Source organism: Gadus chalcogrammus, chromosome 5, assembly GCF_026213295.1.
Source record: "Gadus chalcogrammus isolate NIFS_2021 chromosome 5, NIFS_Gcha_1.0, whole genome shotgun sequence".
Classification (NCBI taxonomy): domain Eukaryota; kingdom Metazoa; phylum Chordata; class Actinopteri; order Gadiformes; family Gadidae; genus Gadus; species Gadus chalcogrammus.
Genome location: NC_079416.1, coordinates 11,381,285 through 11,402,305, shown reverse-complemented (window position 1 = coordinate 11,402,305; position 21,021 = coordinate 11,381,285). Strand labels below are relative to the sequence as shown.

Below are 21,021 nucleotides of genomic sequence, written 5' to 3'. Positions count from 1 at the left end.
GTCTTGATGTAGAGAAAGGTTCATAATGTACTTCAGATGACACGCATAAGGGATAAAGGGAGAGAACCATAATGTTGGCTACATGTCCCGAGAAGAGCGAGAGCGAGGGCGAGGGTGAGAGAGAGACCTTAAAAGAAAGATCCCACATTTGTATTGGCCTGAAATTTGATGGTCAGACGTGAAAGTTGGCCGACCTCTGATGCACCACTGCTCTGCAGACCGCCGTGTCACTAGGCGTCTGAGTTCAGGTGAGCTCAACGGCCTTCTGTCTGTCTGTCTGTCTGTCTGTCTGTCTCCTACAGCCTTTCCGTCAGGAGTGTGGGAGCAGTTCTCAGGCACTTTATATTTCCCCTGAGCCAGGCGTCAGCGGCAGCACTGATGTCTAGATGGAAACCAGTGCAGATAAGAGAACTGCCTTCCAATGGAAACATGGACAAGAGAGAGGCTTCGCTTGTTTGAGGGGGTTTTCTGGGCATCGCCTTGGTCTCATGATGTTATCACTGGGATAGGAACGTCAGGCCTCATTAGGAACATGTAAAACACTGCTAGGCCGGTGGGACCAGGCGAGAGTTCAGAGAACTTCGCCAGCCGGCACTTTCTTACTCCAAGAGGCCATTGATCGCTGTTCCTCTTAGCACATTTACACCAGAGCAAAGTGGTTTAAATCTAATCCAATTTGTGTATAAACACCTCCCAGGGGAAAAGAGAGTGCAGCTGTTTGTGTGGAGATGGTTGTCGCCATCCATCCCAGCCATAGTTCCTTTAGCAGGAACATGTGAAATATAAAGTGGAGGTGGTGAATCCATAATCGCCCACTCAACACCACACACCGGACCTGTCGGGATCGGGCGGTAAATCCCCTCGGCACAGAGATGAAGATCTGTGTCCTTGAAGGACCTTAAAAGACTTGAGAAAGAGAATGTGAAAAGGTGGCTTGTTGAGATGTAAGTTGGATTTGGAAGCTCAAAATCTCGACAAATCGCCTCTAAGGCCCATTTTCAATAGGTTCTTGGGTTGGCTCCAGGAAGCTCCAGATGCTCTCTGTGCCGTACCTCAAACCACCTGCCTCACGTCTTACGCCGGCTTGACCCAGACATAACCTGTTCAGCAGGCATTGATCGTATACATCTGTCGGTTTTTTAACATTATACATTTCCATGTGTGCGGGAGGAAAATATGATTCAAACTCACCACACAATCGAGCTACCTACTTCATGTGTTATGAACCTTTTGTAAACCTTTTGTAGAAGCACATTAGTAGCAATCCACCAAGTCAGACTAGATTCATGATGTTGCCATAGCAAGCAGTACTAATCATAGGCTAGCAACACTTTAGCGGACACTTTTACCCTCGGTGTGGAACACCGAGGGGTTCCACAATAACAGGAGGGTGGGTGTCCCAAGACGCGTAAGGGCTCCTCACTGTCTCATCCCTGGAAGACGAACATGACAGCACTGGAGTTCCTTCCGTCCACACCCACCCTCCGGCCGTCTCAGTGCGGACCACCCCGCCATGCCAGTCCCGGCTGCTCTTCAGGGTCCCAGGGCTCAGGGCCAGTTCCCCGGCAGCGGGGGCCACTCAAGTTACAGGGGTCACTGACTTCGGTCGCATAGCTGCCTGACTCAGCCACCGAACGGCAGGAAGCCAGAGGACTGGTCATAACGGCAGGGATTGTGTTTGTCGCGTGGACAATGCCCTGCCTGCGCAGATTAAGAGTGCAGGGTGAGTCAGTAGTGTGTTCTTTATGAATTATACGGTTGTATCCATAACCGCATTGTGTGAAGGGGAGAGGGCTTGAGACAACTGCTCCTTATGAAACCCAAAGGAAGGAGTGGGTTTGTGATAGTATCAGTAGATGGTGTCAAAGGACATGATCATGTTCCTCAAAACCCAAGGGGAGAGCTGTTTCAGATCCTTCTCTTATGCCGGAGAACATAAATCCGGTAAAAGCTGAGAGTATAGATGTTATCTGGGAGGAAAGTTGAGAAATAATACAAAGTGTTAAGACGTATCGCATAACATTTCCAGGACGAGACTAAAGACTGCCAAACCATATTCAATGACACCAATGTCCGTAAATTAATCAGTGGATCATGCACCATAAATACACCATAAATAATATATATATTAGCTGTCCCAAAAAATGAAAGCTCTAGTGGTCTAAGTGGCTAAGAAAGACTGAGAGGAGAATCCTTGTTTTCCTCCTTCCTCTCCATAGGAAGGAGGAAACTGCAGACAATGTGGTCTATGTGGCCACATAGACCACATTGTCTGCAGTGGGAAAGGTGTTGCACAACTGGAAAGTTGGCAGCACAATAAAGTCTGAAAAGAGAACTTGACACTTTTCTGCAAGCTTTAATCTTCCATGGTTGGCTTCCCACATGAAGTGGATTTTGATTCTCTGCTATGCAACGAGGCATTCCCTAAATGCAACGATTGATCTTCTACAATCTTATTGGCAACAACAACCCAACCTGATTAGTACACGACACATTCTTCATTTTCAATCCCGTTAAGATAAGGCAGAAATATGGTTTTATTCATATTTTTGGTTTGTTTGTGCAACAAGGTTTTGATTGTACACAGAGATAACAGGAGGCCCGTCATTCTCAGGCTGCATATTTACATGCTAAAGTGTTCAAGTGTGTGTAGCTATAAAGAGAATGCCATTGGATTTGGCCACGTGACAACATGGCTTGATGTTGAAAAGGTTCTGTCTGGTTTTATAAATCCTGCTCTTTTCATCATCGTTCAAAGAACAATCCTGAGATCATGGCTCACACTGGTGTAATTACATTGGCAGTGCTCTGCCACAGGGTTTAAAAGCATTGTCTGCAGCCCGTTGTTGTCCATCAGTGCCTACGATTGCAGGATAAACAGTACCAGATCGATTGATGAGGATCAATTACACCAGATGAGCTGGTTGCCAACAATAAAACTACAAAACACTTTTATTATTCATTCTGGGAGCCATTAGTTTGTGTTAGACAGAACCGAAATAGATTGAGAAAAGACAAACACAATCAATGACAATCTGAATCTGGATCTGTATTGTATTTTCCTTTACCTCTACAGCATCAGGACTATAACCAGCTTTTGAACAATAAAAGCCATGGGTTTGCTTACGCACTGAATAAGCGATCAGCAAACAATGGAAAATCCGGGGTAGAGATTCCTTGGCAGAGGAAGGCCCTTGAGTTAAGAGCGGGAATATTTCAGGACCCCGGGCCAACGTGGGGTTTGACGTGCATGCACCGCTGGCCTCAGATCTGAATCCAACGCAACAGCTGAGTTTCGGAGGATAAATCACAGCAAAGAAGTAAATCAGGTAGGGCTATCACGTGGATCTCATTGGATCCCTTTAAAAGCAGTCCTGGCTCGAACACTAACCAAGGGAAGTGGGGGAAGGCGAATCGCCACTCAACCACATTAACTACATTAACAACCTCAGGAGGCCAACTGAACTCACATTTTCCGTCTTTCATTTTAACTTTTACACTTCAGCAGCAGTCCAGACTAAACATAATATATTCCCCTCCTGCTGTAAAACCTTTCCATCTGTCGCCGGTAGCTGGGAGTGGTATTTATCCAAAGTTAAAATGTTCTTATTTTATAAACACAAGAGACTTGAACGAGGTCCATAATCTGTCTACATATTTTTCATTCCGCTCGCAGTTACGCCTGGTATGTCCCCGAGTTAATATTTGGTATTTTCCTCACGAGTGTCATCTGAAATACATTGTAGCCTCGCCTGAAAAAGCCTGCTGGAAACCATTGTCTTCAAACATGGCAAAGAAAGGCATAACACTATTATGAGTCCTCACAGAGAGAAGAGAGCTTTATTATGGTGGTCGCCCTCAAATGAAAATGAGTCTTAAAATGTTGCAATAACAGCTAACGCTAACAATAGCCCTTAAAAAGTGATCTCATATGTTTATGTAACCAAATTATAATAATTAAAAGAAGACAGTGTCTTCGCAACTCAATTAAAGAGGAATTACATTAAATTGATATCCTTATTGGAATATTAGGTCATTCAATACCTTGTTATGAACAGTTTCATAGTGTCTGTCTTTCATAGAAATCAAAGACAGACACTTATGGAGGATAGACTACGATCGTGTGAACACACCAAGACAAGAGAGTGCATTCGGCAAAGTGGATTTCTTTGTAGCCTGTCAGGGCTGTGTGAAAATGTCTCAGAAAGCGCTCCCAGAAAAATTCCACTGCATTAAATGTGCTCCTGGCCGCGAAAGCTGCCCCAAACGCATTGATAATACACAGAGTGTGTGTTTACATTGCAGACCCTTGCTGGCAGCTCGGCATGCACTAATAGTGACACATAAAATCCTGCGGCCCCATGCACACACATAAAGCCCAGAGAAACAGAGGGGTGTAATTTGTGCCTAGCAGCACCAGTGGTTAGCCTGTTGGTTTTGATGTTTTGCGATCATCATTATGCTTTCTTGAAACTTAAAAAAAGCTTAAAGTTAATTAACCAAAAATGGGTCATCCACTTGTTTTGTTTTGTTCTAATTATGGCGAATCCGTTGCCTGGCACTGCCCTTTCATGGATGGGTGTGACAAGCGCTTTGAATGTTTTATCACCTCCGCAGTGTGAGAAGGGGAGCCTTTTTTAAGTTTAAATGTGTCATTTGTGTGATGACATCACCTTGTGGCTTGCCACGGTGAGGGAAGAAGTTGAAAGTGTATGTTATTTCGGTGCTGAGCTCCAACCAACCCGGTCCGGATGAAGCAGGTATCCTCTGGTATAGTGGGCACGGTCGGCTGGGGCTGCCCTTTATAAACCATAAAACCAATCGCTCGAGTAGTTCCCTTCTCCTGACAACAGCGCTAGTAGCCAGGAGCTGCACTAGGTGCAGAAACCAGGCCCGTTGGCTTCTGTTTTTAAAGCATTCTTCTCTTGTGTCCTTGGGAACCTGGTTTCGGGGGGGAAGTTCAGGAGTTGCCAGTTTTGTGTTAAACCAGTTAAATAGTTTTTTAAAACACACTCTGTCCAATAGTCTCCAAGGCAAAATGTGGAGCTTGAATCCCGAAGAATGATAGCAGAGAGCTATAAAAAGTGAGAAAGTGAGAGAAAAAGTGAGAGTGAGCAACGAGGTGAGCAAGGGAAGCAAGGGGAGCAAGGAAGAGAGCAAGGAAAACAGAGAGACTCACATCAGAAAATATTTAAGTGCGTGCGTGTGCATGCATTTTGTGTGTGTATGCGCATGAATCAAGCCACAATGAACTCACTGGGATCTCTGGGTTGATGTCTTCGGCCGCCGTTGTGTCCCTGGGAGATGAGGCTTCGCCCGCTGTCTTTTTCCTCAGGTAGTCCACTGCACATCTACTGCTGGCCCAGCTTTCCCCGCCGAGCCCCCAGATGGCGTCCGATCCAGTGGCCTGACACAAAGAGACAAGGCAGGCGTCTCACATGGTGCAAACCACTAATCGGGCAGCATTTACATTTACATTTAGGGCATTTTGTAGACACTTTTATCTAGCTTGCAAGGCAACAGCCAGCTCGTCTTGGGCAGTCAGGGTTAGGTTTCTTGCACAGGGACACCTCGACACTCCCAGTGACCCGGTCTCCCTCCTGAGCTAAGCCGACCCTGCAGCATCGGCCGGGTGAGTCGTACCCGGGAGGCCACCTCTCTCCGTGGAGGCTCGTATCTCCCGGGACATGAGGTTAATATGTGTCCACCACACCGCCCACCCCTCTGTTCGTCCCCTGACACGTCCTGATGTGGGACACATGGCAGACAGGACAGGTGCTGTCCGCTGACCAGGGGATGACCAGGGCTAATGCTATATGTTCTGACCTCTATAAATACACAACTGTAGGCTGTAAGGTTCCAGCGTGGGCCAGAAACCAGCTCTGGAGAGGATGTTGCCAACCACAGGGTTGTTTTCTCAACATTCATCCAGTGCCATGCGGTTAGACTCTCCAACTATTTCGGTTAGCATAAGTGCCAGTCAGGCCTATGCATGATCTAATAATGTTGAAATGGATGGATATTTCATTAAATCTAGACATATCAATGAAGTCTTACTTACAAGCAAACGGCGGTTTACTTGAGCCGGCTGAATCTCTGTAATGTTTTTTAACATAAATACTACATGTCTTTAATCGGTTTTGACACATTCACGGTAGGATGTAATCTTGGTGGATCTCCGGGCAGAGGAAGAGGGTTCAGCAAATTGGCCAGCGGTCGAGTAAAAGGCATGCACGGAGCTCCCCCCATGGCAAGAAACGCAAAGTAAGGTTGCATGTGTACCATCAAATAACATGGTACTACAAACAGAATGTTTCGACGCAAATGAAAAGACACGGCTGCACTGTCGCACTGGAAACATTTGCAGATTAGTAGCTTTCCTACTCCTGCCGAGTACAGCAAGAACTGCTGACCTCCCGTTTCTGGGATTCCTTCCAAACCTCCTCGTACCCCCCGCCCCCTTTCCCCGAAAAAATAGTAGCAGCTTATAGGGAGTGCGTGTGGCCTCACCTAGAGGCAGAGCCCAGATGACAGCTTCCATCTGAAGTCTCTTTTAAGTGGTTGTCATTAGAGCTCTTTTTCTAGGGACTCACTCATCCAGGCTCTCGGAGCGCCCCCCCCCCGGCCCCCCCCCATACCGGGGCCCCAGGGTGGAGGCTCCCTGACGAGGATCAGAGTGAGAAGAGCCGCGTACCTACCAGGCAAAATAAGAATTAAAGTCTAGCTTTACTCACCACCCGTTTCACCACTAAGTGCACGCTTCCAAAAATATAATGTTATTTATTTTATTTGGAAATGCTTAGGAACGGTGTCCTTGGTTCGAGCTCCTCGCCGTCATCCACAACATAGGCAGAACATGGGAATATCATGTGAAGTCCCCGTCAAAGCCCGCAGTCCATTTATAAATCGGGGTTTGCCCACTGCTGTATTTTGTATTTAAACGGTACGGCTTGGCCACACATGATAAATAGACATCCTGTTATTCCCATCAAATGCAATTTAAAAGGAAGACAGCCGTTTAAAATACAAAGCATGGAAGAGATTGCATTTTTCATGACCAGTATGTTACATGACAGAGTTTATCCTATGCAGAACGGCATCTTCAAATGAAACAGGATTGCCTTACGTTTGGACATTAGGAACGTTTTGTTTTCCGACTGTATGGAACTCCCCGTAGATAGGAAGAGTTAAGTACAAACCAAGATCAAGGATTGTGTATTATTTCCTTAGGGGTGCATGGGTGGCTCCATTAAGATTGGTCGGAGCTACTCTGCAAAACTGATGCAAAAACGTTTCTACTATCCCATAATTAAATACGTTGAAGATGAACAAGACATTCTATATTCTAATATAGTCTAAAATCCTAATATCTCTGACTGGTTCACTAAGGCATTAGCATGCACAAATAGACACCAGTCAATCATAAATGGTCAACGAAAATGGACTGCATTAATATAGCGCTTTCTCACCAGTAGCTACTCAAAGCCTTTTACAATAATGCCTAACACTCACCCATTCAGACACACCGGTGGCACTGTCATCTATGCACGTTGCATGGCCTTGCACTGGAGTAGTTAGGGTGAGGTGCCTTGCTCAGGGACACACAGTCTGTATTACGTTAATATCACTCCTTGGTGGTGGATCGCTCTGTATTTTATTATCCTGGAATGTGTGACAGGCAGAACTCGCCGGGTCAGACAGAGAGACTCTCCAATGCAAGGTGGGACAGGAGTTCAGGTTATCCGGACAGGGGCCAAGATCTCCCATAACTGGCTCTCTGCTGTGCAGCTGCTTGGAGTTTTGCTGCAGGTCTTCAATAATCGCATTGGATCATTGAGTCCCAAACGGGTCTCCAACGAGCCTTTTGATCCGTTCGGTATGCAAAACATGTCAAACAGAATCAGGGTTTCAAGAATTATTTGCCACACTCTGTTCATGAGTTTGCGATAAATGCATGTCTGTTTCCCTGCAAGCTTGTAGGTCTAAACTACAGTCCATGGTGTGCGTTCAGCCTATGCCAGGGAGCTGACATTTAAAACTGCCAACATTTTCATGCAGGTTTTTTGACAGTAAAACAATTGGGGAAGTAACTTCACCGCAAAATTCCTTTCGAAATCAGCTACCGATCATTCTCTTGTTTTCTTGTCTCATCATTCCAATATTCACGATTCATCTTCCAAGACCGATTTTAGCCTTTCAAATCTGGAGCTCTGCCTACCCAGGAGAGAGTACAGTGGCTGCTAAACCTCTGCATAGGGTGAGTGGTACAAGTAGGTGTTAGGCTTGGGAGACAAGTCAGGGAGGATGATGACTGCACAATTCTTCAAACACTTCATTGACGATCAAGCATTTCAATCTGGTGACACCTATCTCCAAATTACTTCTTGGATAACGCAACACAAAATGTACAAATCCCAGATAGGAATTAGGATGCCAAAGCAGAAAGCCTTCCTTGGACGTGTTCAATAATAAAAATATGAAACATATTTAGGCTTTTTCATGGGGCTAATCCTCTGTCAGAGGGTATCTGTTATATCATCCTCATGAGACAGCGGAGGGAGCCACTGAGTGAGTCGTGGTAGCCTGGGGTCTGAGATTCCTCTGCACTTCAAAGTGGGACGCGTTATGTAGCCTACTAGTTTCTAGCCAAATGCAACAGCTGGATTTCCCCCGTGCAGATGCCTTCTCCAGCCACAGCCCAGCAACAGCAAACACAACAGAGAGAGAGAGAGAGAGAGAGAGAGAGAGAGAGAGAGAGAGAGAGAGAGAGAGAGAGACAGAGAGAGAGAGAGAGAGAGAGAGAGAGAGAGAGACCGATAGAGAGACAGAGACAGAGAGACAGAGACAGAGACAGAGACAGAGAGAGAGAGAGAGAGAGAGAGAGAGAGAGAGAGAGAGAGAGAGAGAGAGACCGATAGAGAGACAGAGACAGCGACAGAGACAGAGAGAGAGAGAGAGAGAGAGAGAGAGAGAGAGAGAGAGAGAGAGAGAGAGAGAGAGAGAGAGAGAGAGACCGATAGAGAGACAGAGACAGCGACAGAGACAGAGAGAGAGAGAGCTCCCATGTCCGTCTTTCGGCCCGTGGAGTGTTTGTTATTTATGTGTGACTGTGACCACGGCGGTTGCTTCCTACCCCCGCTGTTTGCTTCCTACATAGAGCTTCTGGGTGTCGTATGCTTCTGGGATGACTGTAGCATTGGCTGATTGAGGTTAAAACAACTACAAGAGCAAGCAGACACACTGTTCCATGCTCTCGCCAAAAGACTCACGACAAGCCACTCAGGGCGGTATCTCGGCCATATCTCGCTGCGATGGAGTTGTCCTTGAAAGCCCCATGGACCGTCACATCATACAATACCAATCTGTTACACTGATTCCCCTATTAAGTACAACCCGCAGAAGGAACCCGAGAAAGATTGAAAGAAAGAAAGAAAAATCTATGGGAAAGGAAAGCTTCTTTACTACTGCCAGGGTTCGCTATAATTTGTTGACAGTTAACTGCTGCTCTGGTATTTTTTTTCTCTTTCCCTTTCCTATTCATTTTACTGGAAAATGTTTTTTATTCCTCTGGTGAATCCAATCAACTATACAATCCCGTGTGTCTGCAGACACTAAGTCTTGTTGATGGCGTTTGGACAGGATCTCTGTCGAAGTCACTGGACAGGAGGAGGCCGGTGCTGGTAGTACTTTGACGAAACAAAAAGAGCTAGTGAGACTACCACGCTGACTCACCGGGGTGAGTCGTCGCTCACTCACACTCACTCTCTCTATCAATCTCCTCTCTCTCTATCTCTCACTCTCTCTCTCTGTATCTCTCTCACTCTCTATCTCTCCCCCCTCTCCCTCTCTCCCTCGCTCTCCCTCGCTCTCCCTCTCTCCCTCTCTCCCTCTCTCTCTTTCTCTCTATATTTCTCTCTATCTATCTCTATCTATCTCTATCCATCTCTATGCATCTCTATCTATCTTTCTCCTAGCCCTCTCTCTCTTCCCCGCTCTCTCTCTCTCTTCCCTCTCTCTCCCCCTCTCTCTCTACCCCCTCTCTCTCTTTGTCTTCCCTCTCTCCCCCCCTCTCTCTCTACCCCCTCTCTCTCTCTCTCTCTGCCCTTTTCTGCAAATGTGAAGCATAGTGTAGTAGGATCTGGCTGTGCCACGTGGACTCGGGCCGCCTGCCAAGGACTGTGTGTGCACACATGCATTGCCCCGAGCACGGCCCTGCAAGAGCGCCACGGTGAGTGAGTAAGGAGCTAGCTCCTGGCGGTCCCTGGGAGGCCTCCTCTTCCTCCAAAGTTCTCCTTCCACAGACTTTCATGCCTTGCCCGTTGGATCCATTGCTATTCACTTATGAGCAGAAGCAGGGGTGCTAAACGCGCGGGATAGTTTCTACACGAGTGAGGAGAGCACTTTACCATCTCCCATGCAAATGAGAGCATACCTATCTAGAACAAAGTCTAAGCATTTCTTCAATAAGAGACCTTCAACTAGGTCCGAGCTGTCCCTTTCTGCTCTGGTTAGGCTGCTTTTGTGGACAACTGCTTGGTGTCAGCTGGAAATTCCTGTCCTATTAGGTGATTTACTCGTGGGTCATCTGGATTCTATGATAGCTTTTCATTCGGGTAATCTCGTTGATCTCGTTTTTTCCACCTCATCAAACATCCTTCAAACCAACAGTGCATACTAATGCGCAGCCAGGTATATACGTTTCCGGTATTTCGTTAGAAAATTGGAAAGAAATGAAATGTAGAGATTTGATCTGCCTCAGGTTATGCATACTCAAGCTATTAAGATTAAATTGTGAATATTATTGTTTTTTTTATGTTTTGGATAACTGCTATCCCAACCCTAACCCTCTGCACAGAAGCCTTCCCCTTTCCAAAGGTCACAAGGAGTCTACTCAATCTAATCCTATCCAGGAATACTCTTTTGCACCCTGCTAATATTATTGAGTGGCCACTGTCTTTTGCCAGACAATGACGCACCAGTCAAAAAATCAGGACATCGAGAGCTTGAGAATAACACTACTTCATCTCCACTGTTTATTCAAAGCATCTGGACATGAAAGACCTCCAAGCATCTTTTTGCACTTTGCTTGCCCCGCTCCGAGCCTCACCAGTGACGGCACGAGCAGAGTCCGGCATCCTACGTGACAAAAATTTCCACAAATAACACTGTCGTGATCGATTGGGTGCCTTTCCCTAACCGATAACAGATTGACCAATCGTGAGAAGGATTCAAACTAGCGCTCGACATATTGCAGTTCACACCATAAACACAAATATTTATGCATTTCCTCCATAGTCACATTTAAATCTTCATTGGCAACAGGAATTCAATGACGGCACGAAAAGGGTCCACCGGAATTCCTTACATGACGCATCATATGAGAAGTAAGCAAGAGATAAAGCAATCTTCAAAGTCCCCGATTGACCTGACCTGGCCTGACCCAGGGTACGACTGCCAATACGACTGCAAGCACGACTGCAAGCATGCACCGTAGTGCACGCGGGACTCAAAGGCTGTGATGCGGCTGCGGGGCTATGACGGACACTGTGGCGAGCGCTGTGACGCAAGTGAGCTGTGAAAGGGACATTAGTGTCAGAGCAAGTTTGCCTTGACATGGACAAGGCCGTCGTAATTCTATGCTTGTCCCCCCCACCTTGTTGCGGACATCGTCAGCGAGACAGAATATGGACAATGATGGTCCATCAGATGCATGAAAGCTAAACGTATGTCTGCTGCACACAGCTATCTAGTCGGTGCTAACATTGGGGGTGGTAACAATGAGAACAAACGACACTATTATGCCACCGTTCTTCTGTGGTGGAGTGGTTGTATCCAGATGGCACCTGCACCACGGGGACAGTAGACTCAAGTCAGAGTCTAAATATATAACATTTTATTGGAGACAAATAATAGGAATTAGCAAACTGTTGCTTCCAGAAAGTCCACTCAGACACTCTTTAGTAAGTAAGTAGTGGACATGCTTGAGTTCAAATAACACGGTGTCAAGTTGGTAGTCCTATTCAAAGCCTGCGCGACAAAAGGGATGAGTAAGACTCTGCACGGCCAGCCGGCCCCCCTGGAGCACTCTTAACACTCCAGCATCTCGGGATAACACCACTTATGAGCACACAATAACAAGGGCACTGGGAGGATTACAGGGTTGGGCTGGCATGGGTGTGGTATATACCGTTGGACCACACGATCCTCGCAGAAAATAACCCCACGGGGACGCCGCGAGATGACTACATGAGCTCTCAATTGTCACCAGCCGACTGACCTCGTCCTGCAGTGAGGGAGGGCCAGGCTAATACGCCCCTGACACACACACACACACACACACACAGCGTTTTATTTCTTCCCTGTTTGTTTGGTGGATGAGATCAGGTTTTGCTTTGCTGCTAATAGAACTAGCATGTCAATGCTACGCTAAGTCGATTATCATTGACGGAAGGCCAGGAGAAAGGACTTCCTCGGATTCACTCTTATTTTGTTTTGTGGATTCTTTGCGAGTGTGTTTCCAATGAAAAGACACAAGGACAGTTTCTTCTTTCTTATATGTAAAAAAATAAGGGTTTTTATCTGGACGACGGGGACAAAATGTTTCTCTCATTTTCCTCTGGCAAAGGGTATTCACAAGAATAGCATCACGCTGTCGTAAAGTCAGATTCAGATAAAGTCAGGTCCTTTTTGATGCAGGCTAACGCTAGGCAACAAGTCTTTCCCTGATGCGAGATGAGGAATCCTGTTGTGTAACATCAATTTTTTTTTGATAAATATTGAAACAGGAAACAGGACTATATGTCTTAGCCGTCAGTAAAGGTCCACGATATGCCGCAAAAAGAGACAAAAGTTAAAACTGTTGACTCTTAGCTATGCATAAACTACTCACATCAACGTTTACCTTTCAGTTACATAAGGCTAAACATATCTGGTCTATAACATATATGATTGACATTGATACAAGACAAGTCTGTAGAAGACGATTAATAATACACACCGTTAGCTCGCATGACAGAAGGCTAGAGAAGACTCCCTTTCACAGAGATATCTGATTTATGTGTACGATGACGTGCTCTACTATGCATGTGGTATTTAATCTGTCAGCCACGTTGTGTTAGGTTCACTCCCATGGTTGATAGGCTGTGACTCACCATATTGATGCTTTACAACTACGAGATGCACTAACATCATAGCATCCATAAAAACGAACCTGATTTCAGCCACAAAATGAGTGCGAAAGTAGTGAACTCTGAGGCAGTTATGGGGAAGAAACATGTGCCAAGGGACAGCTGAGAACCTTAAGCACAAACAGCCATGGAATGGAGTTAAACGTGGGTGGTTCAGCACATTACAACATCCAGGTTCAAGGAGGCATGATGGAATATGTACAAAAGATAAGATAGAATACAACTTTAGGTGTCCGAAAGGAAATTATTATGCCTGATATTGCTAAAAAACGAGCAAACAAAGATAGAGTAATAATTATAGATTAATAATTATAAGGTTTATAATAAGTAAATGCTCAGACCAGTGCCTAATAGGCTAAAGAAGGTTCAATTTAGTAAAATAAGTAAACTACAATGACAAAATTAACTAAACGTAAAGAATAGCAAAATTGCACCTGAAATTGAGTTATATTAGCATTGATATTGAAAAAGGTAATAATAGCAATGTTGCAAGTGATATTCAAAAGTAATATACGCATGATGGCCACTGGTAGAAAAGCCCTCATTTGGCGTTGTTTGGTGCACCCAGGAGGTCTCTGAGGGGGGTGAGAGGTATTCTCCACAACACTGAGCAGTTGCCTCAACATCCACCCCTCCAACACCTCAAGTTCCACTCTCAGGACAGAACCATCCTCTCTGATGAGATTATTGAGTCTGTGGGCCTCATGCTTAGACAACTTGGTGGAAGAGGGTAATTAGATACAAGTATAAGGAAAGTTCAACATCATTGTGATTGTGGTTTTGCTGCTTAACCTTTGTATAAAACCGTCACTCTGTCAGTGCTTAACAACAAAGAAATCAGAGACAGAACGTAAAAGTAAAACCGCCAAAGTGAGCTTCCTAAATTTCTGTTGCTCCTCTGCTCTTCGTGAGCCAAGAGTTCCATTGTAAGATGAGTTTGAACAACAGCAACAGGTGAATATATCCACCTGTTGCAACCAAAACAAATTGTAAACGACATGTGTTCCAACCAACGCACATCCAGAATAACAAGATCCTTATGCGCAACATGATGTGAAATAATAAGCGAATGCAGAGTACACCCCATCGGTCATTTTAGCTGACAGTAAATGCAGTGAGTGCATGTGTTAATATTGCCAAATGAAAGGGCTTGTGCCCGTTCGAGAGCTGGCTCTCCTCCACCTTTACCACCCCTGTAATTACGTCCTGATGAGGATGGCTGCCTCTCCTCTGTGGTGCTCAGCAGACTACACTGCCAAGCCTCACAGACTCACTCCACCCTCCCAGACCAAGTCAATGCACACAGGCGTACGCACAGGCTTGATGGCTTACTTCTCCTTCACATCAACCGTGGCCTTCCCGGGGCTGGGGGTGGGGGGGGGGGAAGATAATATGAAGCCAAATTTCTCGAGTCACAGGTTTATGCCTCGGCTCATCATCCCCTTGCGCAATGGAGCGTGCTTAATCGCTACCTTTTTTCCATGTCACCGGCGATAGTACATCCGTCTCAGAGCGAAGGCACCCAGAGGACGCTTCCAGTGAGGCCGACCTCGGAGCGATCCGTGCCACGGTTAAATCACACAGGCACAAGACGAGGCTTGGAAACCCCAGCGCTCGACACTCCCTCTTGTTTACTCCAGCGCTGGGTTTTGATGTGGACGTGTATTTAAGGCAGGTGGTTGAGGCGCTAGTACCGAAGCAAACGGTTTCAATTAGGAGGGCGACTGCTGCCGAGCAGAGAGGTCGCCGCCGCATAACAAATGCATATTTACTTTTTACGATCACCTTTTGGATTCCCCGCAACAGAGGCACAGAGTGACCAAATGGTTGTAAAAACCCTGATTTATCGCGAGCGTAGTTTGCCTTAAATGTGGGCTTAACGAGGGAAATATGATTTAAGTCAGGGAAAATAACAGTTTCTTTGAAAGCCTGGCAGGTGTGACCTTCAGTGAAGTTGTAGCGGAACAAAGTGGAAAGAAACAGAAGGGCGGAAAATGTGTTGTTTGAGGGATCAACAGAAGTGACCACATTGATATAGAACAGATGCAGGATGGTTTATGTGGAGTTTATGCCTGGCCCAATTGCTTTCAAGAGCCATGTTACATCCTGCATCTAACCTACAGCACCTTACGAAGAATTTATAAATTATAGGACTCGATTGTATACACACAGCATACCCACATAGTATTATAGATTGACAGTACACAGAATGAAATAAATTAAGGAGATATGAAGCAACAGAAATTAGCACATGACTTCAGGGTTCAAAATCACACACGGAGTGCTGTCGTTTGAGATTCCCGCTGCACATCAGATTTTCCTTGACTATATCCAGGAGAATTCAAGTGGGACCCTGGGTTCACAAAATGTCCTTGTAAAGGAAAAAAAGGTTTTACAACTCCAGGAAAAAACTTATTTTTTATTTCTTGTTGGCAATCTATGGCAAGGATAAGTCTACCATCTGGATCGTGAATGTGTAGTGAGATAACGTTTGGGAATGAGATAGTACATGAGCGCACGTCTAGGAACAAGACCACAACAGAGTCAGAAATAAATCGTTCATTTAGCTATCTATATCTTAATATTTCTACGGCCGTGCAGCCAAAGACTGAGGTGCTGCCGGGTCAACCCTCACTTCTCATGTGAAATGTTAGCGATATCTGTTGATATTTGCTGACATTAATGGCGCCGCAAGTCACCGCTAAGATGTTGGATATTGGTGCCGAAATCGACGAAAATACATATACGCTGGTTGGTGCTTTGTCACATCCTTCGCTTAATAGAGTCTAACAAAGAATCTGGGAAAGAATGCCTCCCAAGCAAGGTATTCCCACATACAAAGGCCATAGTGTGATATGGTAGCCATGGATAGGGTCTGAAAATGCCTTCGCCTGGGTAAACCTTGATAACAGCCACATTGTATAACGATGTACCGACGAGTATTTTCCAACACAAAGCTTTCCAGGGCTAGATGATGCATCAAAAGCCTATAATTCCTCCTATGGAAACACACTGTGTTTACAGCAACAAAATTACTGCAAAGATCGACTCTCTCCTTTTTTACGGCGAGGGGGGCTGCCAGGTAATTTACAACCAATGCTTTTATAGGAGACTTCCCTTGGCACCCCGCGGCGCTGACCTTGTTATAAGGCCTAATGACCCTGGCTGGTGAATAGGAAGAGAAGTTAATGGAGGACCCTATAAGAGTGAACTCAGAGCTGGCATGGTGCGGAGGGGCGCCGCTGTACACATACCTCAGACTCGCTGCCAGTCAGGAAGACGGGGAAGAAGTCTTCCGCCGGGCCCAGCGGGCCGAGGAGGCTCAGCTGGTACTTGATGTGTCTCTGGCGCTCCAGGTCCGCTGGTTCCAGGGTGGAGGCGTGGCTCGTGGCGAAGGACGACACACATGGATCTCCCTAGCGGTGGAAAAGGTATAGAAAAAGATTGTTCTGTTTATCCATCTGTCCATCTTTGTATCTGCCCAACCCCCATCCACAAATCGACCAACCTACCTACCTACCTACCTACCTACCAAGTTATCTATCAAACAACCTGCCAACCTACCTACCTACCTACCTGCCAAGTTATCTATTGAACAACCTGCCAACCTACTAGTACCGACCTGCCTACCTACCTCCCTACCTGCCAAGTTATCTACCAACCAACCTGCCAACCTATCTAGTAACTTATCCATTTATCTACCAACCAACCTGCCAACCTATCTAGTAACTTATCCATTTATCTACCAAACAACCTGCAAACATATCTAGTAACGTATCTATTTATCTACCAAACAACCTGCCAACCTATCTAGTAACTTATCTATTTATCTACCAAACAACCTGCCAACCTATCTAGTAACTTATCTATTTATCTACCAAACACCCTGCCAACATATCTGTTAATTTATCTATTTATCTACCAAACAACCTGCCAACCTATCTAGTAACTTATCTATTTATCTACCAAACAACTGCCAACTATCTAGTAACTTATCTATTTATCTACCAAACAACCTGCCAACATATCTGGTAATTTATCTATTTATCTACCAAACAACCTGCCAACCTATCTGGTAATTTATCTATTTATCTACCAAACAACCTGCCAACCTACCTACCTAGCTACTAGACAACCCATAAACATAATAAACACAACTCCTGGAAATGAATGACACAGAAGGAAGAACACAGAAGGTGATTTTCCTGGCAGGCAGAACTCGAGCATAACCAACCCATCTGCTCAACCAAGCGTTGATTGTAAAACACACGATGGCCGTCTCCCCCGGAGAGCGTCGTTGTCGGACTCCTCTACCCGGCATTCCCTTCCTCTGCACGGTGGAAACGGGGGGGAGAGCGATAATGACGCCGCGGAGCTTGCCAAGCATGCTGCCAAGTACCAGCAAAAAAAAGTTGAACAATCGCTCCTTCCACACAATGAGTGCTGTGGATGTATCATGAGAATCCAAAGGGTGGACCATGAGCTCATCTGGGGGGGGGGGGATTACATCAGTGAGGTAGGAGTTGTGTAACGGTCCTCTGGTGCAGAGCATGCTCTCAAAAGGAAGGCCTAGGAAGCTGACATAACTGCACGGGCCAGCCAAGATGAGACATCAGCGCGATGCTACGGATGGGTCTGTAAAAGGCCTTGGCAGGTCTCATGGCAGGCCTGTTTTCCTTTTGGTTGGTGATAAGGGCCCTGTGGTCAGTTTATCATGCTAACCTAACACAAGAGCTCATTGTGGATTCCAGGTTCAACAGGTCAACTCAAGTCAAACTTTGTGATCTTTAAAAGAACCATTCATTTCATTCATGCCTCAGTCGTTAAATCATTTTGATGGCTGCTGTAGATCAAAAGAGGAAATGAGTGAGAGGAATTTCAGATCAAAAGCTAAAAGATGGTGTAATATAAACCAAAGTGGAACAAAATGTGTTTGGCCACAAATGATTCTGGCCTCCAGAATCACATGGTGATCAATAAGTCACAGAGGTCCAGCAGGCTGCAGTCTAAAAGCACAAATGTCAATTATCAAAACACAGCAGTGGGGCTAGCTTCCAATTTTCATCTTTGCTCTGTTTCTCTCTGAATATTACTCATTATTACACATGTGACCCTCATAGATTGGACGTTAAGTGAAGAGTGCTTGCCTATTCATTCGACACAGGAGAGACCAGAGAAGTTTAAGAGGGGAGCAACACCGACCAAGCATACTAAAACTTCCCTGACTATATTACCTTTTCATGGGGGCTGTTATGGGGACTGGTCAGATTTCAAGAGCAATTAACTAAATTGTAAAAAAATAACATTGTACCATGGAAAATACGTTTAAGTGACTCACACCAAAGCAATTGGTGGACGTTCCCTTCCTCAGCGTTCAGAACGGTAAGTCTGGTGTCGACTCTCGCCAAGGTCTAAGACGGGTCAGCAGAAGGGAGCGCTTTTAACGGCCAAGTTGCAGGGCCGTGACATAAATACAGGCTTGTTGTGTTGATGCCATTTATATGAGAGATAACAGCAGGCAGGAAGAGAACCTCTTGCCAACGAAAGAACCCAGAGCATCTGCAACCTCAACGGTTTGTTGTCTGACACCACAAGGGCCGCCGCCTCGCTTCAGCAGTCAAGGAAAACATTGAAAAATAGAGCGATGCCGTAAAGAAGTCTTTTGGCAGATTTGGTGAAGGGTGGGCACAGCTGACTGGGGTTCCATTAAACGCAACGATATGCAGGACTAGTACTGGTCTAGGACCCTGCGCCACCTTCCCAATGTCATTTCCGTCCCTGTGCTTTCAAAGGGGACTCAACCGCCACCAGGGGAGAGATCAGCTAAGCCAAGAGTTGAAGAAGGAAAAGTATTCAAGGATAGGTGCGCCAAGCTAGTTGAGGTGTGTGTTGGAACAAGGCCCTCCAGGTGGGAGGGCTCTCTTTCAAGATGTTGGTGGTCCCACCGTGACCCATCCTTTCTCCTTTTTCCGTCAGACAGATTTGTTTTTGCGTCAAGCTAGCAATATCTTGTCATGAGGTTAACATTCTAGTATTATTCAATTTTGATAGTTTCCCTCTTTATATATTGTGGCAACCCGGCCCGGGCCAATTAAGGAGATGCAGAGCACCTGAGGAACAGGTGGAGAAGCAGGGCTTGAATAGCCTGCTTCTCCACTCATTCGGGGCTCTCCCAGCCATTTGGCTCCTGTACGGAGAGACCGGTCCTCGTGGGTGACAGGATTCCACCCACGAAGGATGGGACCGTTGATTACTCCCAGGATTTTCGTTCTTTTGTGTTTTCAGGGACTTTGTGTTATGTTTAGGATTAATGGTGCCTTTTTGGTTTTTCCCCGCGAAATGGTGTCCTGTTTGGGAGGAGGTGGTTCGCTCACCGTGCCGTGTTGCCACGATATATATATATAGTAATTCGGTGTGCTGGCTCATGGTGGGTCTCGTGAGAGATCTCTCCTAACTGAAGGGCCGTACACCAACACACACGGTTTCCTTTATTCTCCTCAATCTGCTCCACCCTGCAACCTAAACAGAGTAACCCATGCCGACGATAAACCACCGCAGAGTCCTTCAAAGGATACATTCAAGCTCCCGAACGACACACTTACACACCTTGCCAATGTGAAAGGATTGCAAAACAACGAAAGAAGAAGAGTACAGGAAAACTTCAGAATGAGATGCGCTCATCCTTCCCCACATGTTGCCCATCAGCACTGCGTGCCAGCCCACCTCCTGGTCGCCGGCTCCTCCGAGAGCGGGTTCCTCTTCCTCGTCGGACTCCTTGAGGAGCTCAGCCAGCCGCGCCTTCTCCGCTGGTGTCATCCGATAAGGGCCTCCAGCGTCCCCGGCAAGCTAACACGTTCCACGGACCGATGAGAAGGACAGAGGGCTGAAGGTCATCCATCACATCCCACACATTCTGAAGTTCCCAGATCATTTCAGCTCCCTTCCCCACAAAACTATCAATATCTCCCCATGATGTTAAAATTCTAGTTTTTATTCAATTTTGATCTAGAATAGTAGATCTAGTAATAGTATAATAGTAGTTCCCGTCTTTGTATATATATTGAAATATGGTTTTCTGTCGTTTTACCTTCCTCATTGTTTTATGTTTTTTGTTCTGTGTGTTCTTTGTCATTTATGTGAATTTCTGCTGCGACACATTTCCCCATGGGGAAAACAAAGGTACTCTATCTCTCTATCAATCTATCTATCCATCCATATGTGACCTGTCTACACTATCTAGCGTTCGCTGGAACACATGACTGTCACATATGATACATGCATATAGATTTCCACAACCACTGAGGGGAAAACAAACAGCAATAGAAATGTGTACCTGGTCACGTGATGAACTCAGGCACTGCTCCCCCTGCCCTCTGTGAAACATTGACATACCTCAATGTTTCTCTTCACAAAGTCTTTCTTGCTCTTGCCCTGGGGAGTGGCAATTGGGCTGAAGTGGGGAGAATCATCTACCTCTGGTAAATGGGTCATATTCTTTTTACCTATCAGAAAATACATCTTTAAAATATAGGAAAAAATGATGATTACCAATAGCTAGTGCTGATATCTAGAAATAAAGGAGAGACAGGAGAAGCAGCACACATGTCAGTTTGTCTCATTGCAAAAACGTGATTGTGTTTGGATGTTTTCTGATGAATGCATTCAGAGCTGAAAAAAGAAGAAGCTGAATCTAATGCTCAAAACCATTATAAATGGTTTTTATCCCTACTTCCTGTAGGGATAAAAAGTAAAGGGCATTCTTCCCAGCTCAAGGTGGCAGTTTTGTTTGCTGCTGGCGCCATCAAGTGTTGAAAAGTTTAAACTGATTCAAGAA

General features: G+C 45.7%; 1 protein-coding gene across 1 annotated transcript in view; it reads right to left on the bottom strand.

Annotated features, from left to right (window-relative positions):
* Positions 1–21,021, bottom strand: part of fsip1 (fibrous sheath interacting protein 1) — a 28,574-nt gene that overhangs the window by 4,397 nt on the left and 3,156 nt on the right. Inside the window, exons 5-8 of the mRNA XM_056591391.1 lie at positions 20,580–20,689; positions 19,911–20,033; positions 16,442–16,603; positions 5,258–5,407 (exon numbers count right to left, since the gene is read on the bottom strand). Coding sequence (XP_056447366.1) covers positions 5,258–5,407; positions 16,442–16,603; positions 19,911–20,033; positions 20,580–20,689 — 545 coding nt within the window. The remainder of the gene's footprint in view (positions 1–5,257; positions 5,408–16,441; positions 16,604–19,910; positions 20,034–20,579; positions 20,690–21,021) is intronic.